This window comes from Procambarus clarkii, chromosome 85 (genome assembly GCF_040958095.1).
Source record: "Procambarus clarkii isolate CNS0578487 chromosome 85, FALCON_Pclarkii_2.0, whole genome shotgun sequence".
Lineage (NCBI taxonomy): Eukaryota > Metazoa > Arthropoda > Malacostraca > Decapoda > Cambaridae > Procambarus > Procambarus clarkii.
In genome coordinates, this window is record NC_091234.1 from 6,859,521 (window position 1) to 6,868,333 (window position 8,813).

Here is an 8,813-nt window from a genome sequence, read left to right on the forward strand (position 1 = left end):
GCGCACCCCGCGCGTCACCCCCTCAACGATACGATTTGGGTCCCAGTGTTTCACGGGAGCGCGCGTTAATTCCGAAAAGTGTATACTCTCTTCAACTTTGTCACCTCAATTCTCGTTCTACAAGATTAAATTTGGTATCATTGTGTTCGAAATAGAATTCTCTACAGCACTAAATGCATATAAACTCCAAAAGCCCGGCTAATTACCCGCAGCAAACAGAGAAATTGCGAACGAGTTACCCAGGAGCACGCAAACGCGATAAAATGTTTTCGCTATTTTCACTCTGGTCACCTCAATTTTCGTTCTAGGTCTTTCATTTTGGTCTGAATGGTTCGCAATAGAATTCTCTAGAGTAACATTAGCATATAAAATAAAAAACCTGGTCACGCTCCAACCGCCGACGAGTTGAAGACGAGCCATGTGTTAGCCATGAGTGAGCGTTCAAACGCCTTCCAGCTACACTCCCAATTCCCGCCCACAAATGTTTAGTATTATTTCCTAGTGATAATCTCAATTTTCGTGTTACAGCGCTCATTTAAATATGAAAATGTTCCTAATAGAATTCTTTAGATGGATAGTGCATATAAGGGCCAATTGAAGAACAACATTGCCTGTACAATATGGGAAAGTATGAAAAAAAAAATAATAACAATTTTTGTACTTACCACCTCAGTGTTGTATGTTGAACATGACATGGGTTGAACATTTGTTTTATCCACTCCACCTGCTCCTGGAAAACGTTTCTTGCATGGTCAACCCATGTTTTGTATAGGTGGAGTGGATGGTGGGCAAGCATTACTGCATGGTGCAGTAACTGTAGCATGGTGCAGGACACAATGCCACATCACACGTCTTGCACTTATAGTGTGTGTCCTTCCTTTTACCCGACAATTTGCACACACGACACCTCAGACGCATCTGTATCTTTACTTGGGTATGGGACAAGTTTCTTTTGAGGCGGTATGGATTATCCACAATACGGGGTCTTGTTGCAGCAGAAGCACCACTAGTGATAATCACAGCCTCGTCTTCTGACTCAGACGATGAAGGTAAGTCTGCAGGTACAGGTGAAGTGAATAGTGGGCGCCTCACACCTGAAGGTCCTGCTGTTGGAGGTCTGGGTGTTGATGGTCCTGGTGTTGCAACATTGGCTCCAGTGGCATTGACATCAGCAGCATGTGGGATGTCATCATCTTCCTCAGGCCAGTTACTTGACTCATTGAACAATAGTGCAGCAATGACTTATTCATGGAAATGGAGTAATGTCAGTTTCCTTCTATCTGTTGTATAGTAGTTGTACATCACAAAAGCATTGTAGATAGCCATTTGCACAAAATAAAAGGTCATTTTTTTCGTCCATTTGTGTGTTTTCCTTGTGAAGTGATAATATTTGATCATTTGGTCAAAGTGATCAACACCTTTCATGTTTGTATTGTAGTCACAGATTGCATTCGGCTTGTTGACCGTTACCTGCTGCACTGAGGTTGTTCCATCACGATTCCGTACTCGTTTTCTGCGTTGAACCTGTTGTGTTTCTGCATTGTGGCAATTTGTTATGAGTGAAACAATTCGTTTATCTTTCCACAAAATTATGAAAGTATTGTCCTTGCGTTTGAATAAAGTTTTATCTACTGGCACTTTACCCTTTGCTTGCATCTGAAGGGATTTAGGTGCACCACGCTGCAGTCTGAGGGTACCACAGGTGTATACCCCTACTTGAAGTAGTGCCTCACTCAATCTGACCGAATTGTAATAGTTGTCCATATATAAATGGTAACCTTTATCCTTCAGTGGTTCAATCAAGGCCATAACTGTGTCAATCGTTGTTTTCCCAACTCCTGAATAGATTTCAAAATCATAAATGTAGCCACTGGTGGCTTCAGCTAGCATGTAGAGCCTTATTCCGTATTTATCTGGTTTATTGGGATTATAGGTCTTGAAAGATAGACGGCCACGCCATGGCATTGTCCCTTCATTCAAACTCAATTTTTTATTGGGAATGTATATTCTCTTGAATCTATTCAGGAGATATTGCATGAGTGAGCGAACTTTGATAAGTTTGTCAACTCCTTGGCTTGGTGGTATGGACTTATTGTTATAAACATGGAAATATTTAGCAATCATTTCAAATCGCTTACCAGTGATGAAGGTGTTGAAACATGGTATGTGCCAGAATCTGCCTGTTTGCCAATACATTCTAAGTCTTGGCAACAGGCAAATACCTATCAAGATCGTCAGTCCCAAATATCTAGCAATTTCTTTCACTGTCACTGGTTGCCATCTGTGCTTTGTCCTTTGCCCAGTACCTGCCTTACTTTGGGAAGCATATAAATTTGTTTCATAGGCAACATATTTCAGCAATTTTTGAGTCAGAAAGAGTTGAATGAAACCAAGAACAGTGGAAGGTGCAGGAACAGTCAAGCCTGGTGTACCTGAAAAATTGTCCACAAAGGGTTCAGTATTGTCACTACACTATCCATCATCAGAATCTGTTGGTGCTGGGGTACGTGTGGTACGTCTGGTACGTCTGGCTCTGGCACGAGCTCCAGTACCGCGCCGTGCACGAGTGGCGGTCTCGACGTCAGACTCCTCACTTTCATCACTATCAAAATCCTCATCGGCCGTCTCTGTTTCTAAATGTTCACTACTTGCATCAGTATCAATACCGACATCAGTTTCATCACTAGATGACCCAGACAAATCGTCAAATACAGCCTGAAACTTAGAGGGAGTTTGTCTCACATGCTTGTACTTCTCCTGTACACTACTCAGCTTCTGCTTTTCACGCCTTTCTTTCGCAATTTTCTTCCTGGAAGGGCCTTGTTCATGATCACTATCCATCGTGGAGTAAGCATAGATAGTTTTTAAAGCCGCAGTAAGAAATATAGCCACGGAAAATAACTGAAATGTTCACACGTTTGAGACGCGAGGGGAGGTGACACCGGTCACAACAGTGGAGCAAAAACAATGGGCCGACGGCGTGTGCCGCGCCGCCTGCGGGCCACTAGGCACAACAAAGAAAATGGGAAGACATCGGCGCGCATTTTAAACCCAGTCCCCAAAAAATCGGATAAAAACCTGATTTTTGGCGAATTTTTAAAGTGGATGACGCAATGCTGCGTCATCCCCGGCATTACCGACAGTAAACGGATGACGCAATACTGCGTCATGCCCGGGCGAAAGTGTAATATTAATAATGTTATATAACATATATAACAAAATAATAGGTGGCAGAATTTGTGACTAATTTTTTGGGGCAGATATATTTACAGATTTCAGATTCTATTATCTTTGTCTCATAAGGTTGTATTGATGAATGAGGAACATATTAGGGCCTTATTACTTTTATATGGGCAATAGTTACCACAATATATATGTTTGTTAGAAGAACATAAGAATGAAGGTAATTACAGAAGGCCTTTTGGCCCATATGAGGCATCTCCTATTTATGTACACCCAATCTCATACATATATATGTCGAACCTACTATTAGACAGTTAAGGAGCACAGTGTCTGTTATACAGTTATCCCTAACGTATACCTATATATTTTTTTTTTTTTTGGAGGGAGGGGGGAAGTAATGTAAATATGGTGAGAATCGGTCAGAAGCTGAATTTTTTATCAGGTCTCAAATTTAAAATTCCTGTTTTAGAGATAATTGAAGTTGAAGTTATTGAAAATGAATAATTCGAATAATGCTAAGGTATATGGATGCCTTAGAATTAAGAACTTTGCACATAGTGTGTAAATATGGTGGGAATCAGACAGAAGCTTAATTTTTTACCAGGTCTCATATTTGAAATCCCGGTTTTAGAGATAATTGAAGTTGAAGTTATTGAAAATTAATATGGTAGTTCTAATTAAAGAATTTTCTTGTATGTTTTAGTAAACATTTGTTGGGATTTGTACTCGAGTGTGTGAAAGTTATAGGTCAATATGTGTTTAGATGAAGTTTAGGTTTATGAAAAATCAATTCAAATGAGATTGTTGAACAGACAACTGTGCACTTTATATGTAAATATGGTTCGAATTGATCAGAAACTCGATATTTTTATGCTTATTACAGTTGAAACTCTATTTATAGTCATAATTGAAGTTGAAGTTATCGACAATGAATAATGTAGTATTCATTAATTTTCTAGTATGTTTTAATAAGCATTGTTTAACATTCATACTCAAACAAAATCACGTCTGACCACCTCTTCAACATTGGATTCCTTGTACGTTCAGAATATTACCATAAATTCTCACTAGACAATTCATCACTCTAAAGAGCAGGAAATGAACCTGTTATTGTCTGTGGGAGGCAATTTGCTCACTGGTTCAGTTTTGAGTTTGAAACAACCCACATCTTTAGACAACCAACATGTCAACCAAGAGGTGGTGGCGTTACTAGGTTGAGAACAGTCACCACTTAAATTCAGAGACTTGTCTCTGAAGATTCAGAGAATTCGGAGATCCCTCTGTACATAAATTATAAAATCTAGCCACCTTAGGGATCGTCCCTGAACAACCTAATCCAGATGACGACTGGATATACAATCAATACCTGGACTCATTTGTCTACTGGGACAACCAATACTGGGTCAGGTTACCATGGAAGCTGAATCATCTTTAGATGCCAGTAAATCATTTCATGATTTACTGGCATCAATTAAGGTCTTAGGTGTTGCACTTAAATAGTCAACCTGGGAACCTGAAATTGTACCAAGGCATAATACAACAACAACTCGATAACAAATTCATCGAAGTTGTAACCAATGATGACCCCAAGGAAGGACACTATTGTTATGAACCCCAGGTACCCAAGTGAGGTAGGTGCTTTGTGAGAGTTATTCTACCCACCTGACTATAGTTAGAAGTCTGGGAAAGGAACTGAATAGAGTAAACGTCGGTGAATTAGGACCGGAAAGAAAACCAGCAGAGGACAAGCATCTTATAGAAGTGAGTGAGAGTCAAAATGTCAAAATGTTTACATTTTGTTACGTGACGTGACGCAGACGGAAGTCGTAATGCGTCACTTGAGTTGCTACAGTCGTCAGGAATGGACGTACGTCGGATTCCTCCTGGGAAGAAGGAACAATATAGTTCCCAGTTTAGTGGGTGAGTGAAGGCTACATATTACAAAGTGTGAGGGAAATGCCTGGGACGTCATAAGTCATTTCTCAGTGATCAGGAATAGTAATAGGGACGGCCTGAAGCCTACATGATGGTCGTATGCTCTGTGGACCCTAATGTGTGTTATCCTTCGGGTGGAAGACAGTAAGCAGGTGTTTCTCTGTGAAGCCTGCCAGGCGACATCGTGCTCTCAAGACAAGACTGAGGGGAAGCTTCAAGAGACAGTCCAAAAGGATTTTGGTGGACGATCAAGCGTAGCGCCATTTTAGAGCGCCCAGGGCGAGTGTCGCCAGATCGTCACTTTCTGCACTGAGTGCACTTAATTAGTTGACAGATAGTTTATTATTAGTCGATCGTGTTCCTGGTGATAATAAGAGACGTTTACGAACATTTGTTAGATATTTCATGAAGATAGTAAGAATATATAAGGAATTAGAGATGATGGGACATGTTGGAGGTGAGAGTGACGCATGCTTGCTCTCCGGAGGTCAGTGAGCGACCAAGCAGGGTTGCCAGATCCAAATTGCTGAAAGTAGCGAGCTGAAGGTCTAAAAGTAGCGAATTTGTAATAAGAGTAGCCCATCTTTTTGTTTAGTGACTAATACGGGTTTCAAAGTAATATATTATAATATATAGAGTACATAAAACGATTTTAATTGTTTTGTTAATATTATCTCTGCATATATATATTTAATCAATATGATAATAGGATAACTTACCAATATTTACTGTATGAAGCATAATGGGTGTGGAGTCCTTCCACGTCTTTTCAGTTGAAGATTACCAAGATCTTGATCTGCATCCACAACCTCGTTCTTGTATATTGCAGACTCATATTTAAGCATTGACATGAGTGGTTCAAATGACGAGCAACAAGTTACATATTCTTAGAGATATGTTTTAATTCTCAAGATTGATGTCAAAAGCTCAAGTCCCATTCGATTTCTCAGTTTAGTTTTCACAGACGTTACTCTCGAAAATACCCGTTCAACCAGGACATTACTGATTTGCAAGCTGTATATTTTCAAGGCAAACTGGGCGAGGTCAATCAGTATAGAATCGCCAGCAGCGTTCTTAACAGTTATTGTCTTATTCTGAAGTGACTATTCAGATGTCGGAATTTGTCCCTCACAAATGTTGGACTAGTCAATGGTTAACAGTAGGCGCCGCTGACTTTCTATTTCACTAAGCTTAGATTGGTCAGCTAATACTAATGTTAGTTCTGAAAATGGTGGCCGTGTGTGGCTAAGGCATATGACAGGTAACAGATTTTTCACCTTTTTTATAGTTTCAACATTACTAAGAATACGAGAAAGAAGCTATTTGCAAGCTTTCACTAAAAAGTTATCGCATCTTTCTTTAATATTTTGAAACTTGTCCTGGGTTATAAAATTGTTTTGTCTGTTAGTGGCCCGAAGTGTTGAAAATTCGTAACCAAAGTCAACTTTCTCCAGGGGCAGATACATAGAAATGTAGTCCAAATTAACATGAAGCTTTGCATGATGAGGATGCACGATTCTTCTGAGTATTCCAAGAGTGAATTTTTCTAAGACAGTGTGAGGGCTATACTGATCTGCTTCATCTTTTTGATAAAGTAAATTCATCCTTTCAAAATCATGCACCGTGGAGCATCCCGTGTCTTCGAAGAAGTTATTGTAAATAAGTGTAGTAATAGCAACCCCGCTTGTGACGGTTTATATATTTATTTATTGGTGGTGGTGAATATATATTTAATTTTGTGCAGTTTTATCCCTTCCCCTTTAATTTACTTGTGTTACGGAACACACCTCTTGAAAGCCACTACTAGCTTGGGGCCGGATACCCAAACTCTAATAACATCAGAGAAAGAACCCAGTTGCGACCCAATAGGGCCGTAACATAATTGGCATCCCCAGCGGGATCCGACCCCTTGTCAAGTATGTTTGACAAGGGTGGTGAAGTGGCGCAATCCCTGTAAATAATTTCCCCTGTGTGTGACTATTAGGACGTTATACATCCTGTGCAGTGCTCGGTGTGATTCAGTGCAATATTGTAGAGTGAGGTGCTCGCTGTGATTAAGTGCAATATTGCGTAGTGCAGTGCCCGGTGTAATTACATGCAATATTGGCAAGTGCAGTGTTTGGTGCGATAAAGTGCAATATTGACGTAGAACAGTGCTCGGTGCGTTAAGTGCTAAGTGAAAGCGGTGTGTTAAGTGCTAGTGTTCCATCTAAGTAACAATGGCAGAAAAAGCGACTATCGATGATCTGGACGATGTTCAGGCTTTTCTGAACAGGGAGGACTGTCTTGCCAGATTAAAATATCTGGGGAAACAGGAACTTGTACTAGTGAGTGCCTACCTGGAGATCAAGATACATGCCAGTGATTCCCGTGTGGAGATCATGTCCAAGGTTCACCGGCATTTGAAGGCCGAAGAGAAAGAGGAAAGTGAGGCACAAGGTACAAAAGCAAGTGAGGAAGTAGCTTCCACTGAAAAGGAAGATAAGGGCAGTGACATTGACAGTGATGCAGGTGAGCTGAATATTAGCCTACTTACAGTAAAAATGCGTGCCTTGGAAATAAATCGTGAGATAGAATGGAAGAAATTAGAATTAGAACGAGAATTAAAAGATACAGAAATGGAGATGAAAGATAAAGAATTGGAGATGAGGCGTTTAGAATTAGAAAGAGAGAAAGAAGAGCGAGAGCGAGAAAGGGAAGAGAAACGAGAGAGAGAAGAACGACAAAGAGAAAGAGAAGAGCGGGAAAGAGAAGAGAAACGAGTGAGAGAAGAGCGAGAAAGAGAAGAGAAGCGAGAGAGAGAAGAAAGAGACAGGCAATAACGAAGAGACAGAGAGGAAACATAAGAACATAAGAACAAAGGTAACTGCAGAAGGCCTATTGGCCCATACGAGGCAGCTCCTATTCTATAACCACCCAATCCCACTCATATACTTGTCCAACCCGTGCTTGAAACAATCGAGGGACCCCACCTCCACAATGTTACGCGGCAATTGGTTCCACAAATCAACAACCCTGTTACTGAACCAGTATTTACCCAAGTCTTTCCTAAATCTAAACTTATCCAATTTATATCCATTGTTTCGTGTTCTGTCCTGTGTTGATACTTTTAATACCCTATTAATATCCCCCCGGTTATGTCCATTCATCCACTTGTAAACCTCTATCATGTCATCCCTAACTCTTCGCCTTTCCAGTGAATGCAACTTAAGCTTTGTTAATCTTTCTTCATATGAAAGATTTCTAATTTGGGGAATTAACTTAGACATCCTACGCTGGACATTTCTGAGCAACTGACAACGTTTCGATCCTATCTTTAATGTTAAGCTGCACGGTACGCAGGTGCGGGCAGCCACAGAGTCATCTTGAGATTCTTGAGGTTATCTTGAGATGATTTCGGGGCTTTAGTGTCCCCGCGGCCCGGTCCTCGACCAGGCCTCCACCCCCAGGAAGCAGCCCGTGACAGCTGACTAACACCCAGGTACCTATTTACTGCTAGGTAACAGGGGCATTCAGGGTGAAAGAAACTTTGCCCATTTGTTTCTGCCTCGTGCGGGAATCGAACCCGCGCCACAGAATTACGAGTCCTGCGCGCTATCCACCAGGCTACGAGGCCCCTTAGCAGCAGCAGAACCAGCAGCATTCAGCCTCTCATCTCGGCAAGAGTACACTCTGTAGTATACCTCTACATTATA

The 8,813-nt window shown here is 41.0% G+C and overlaps 1 protein-coding gene across 1 annotated transcript; it reads right to left on the minus strand.

Annotated features, from left to right (window-relative positions):
- Nucleotides 1-795: 795 nt before the first annotated feature.
- Nucleotides 796-2,124, minus strand: LOC123751296 (piggyBac transposable element-derived protein 4-like). The gene is made up of 2 exons (XM_045733387.2): nt 1,471-2,124; nt 796-1,215 (listed from the first exon to the last, which is right to left on the minus strand). The coding sequence occupies exons 1-2, from the start codon at nt 2,122-2,124 to the stop codon at nt 796-798; spliced, it is 1,074 nt and encodes a 357-aa protein (XP_045589343.2).
- Nucleotides 2,125-8,813: the final 6,689 nt, after the last annotated feature.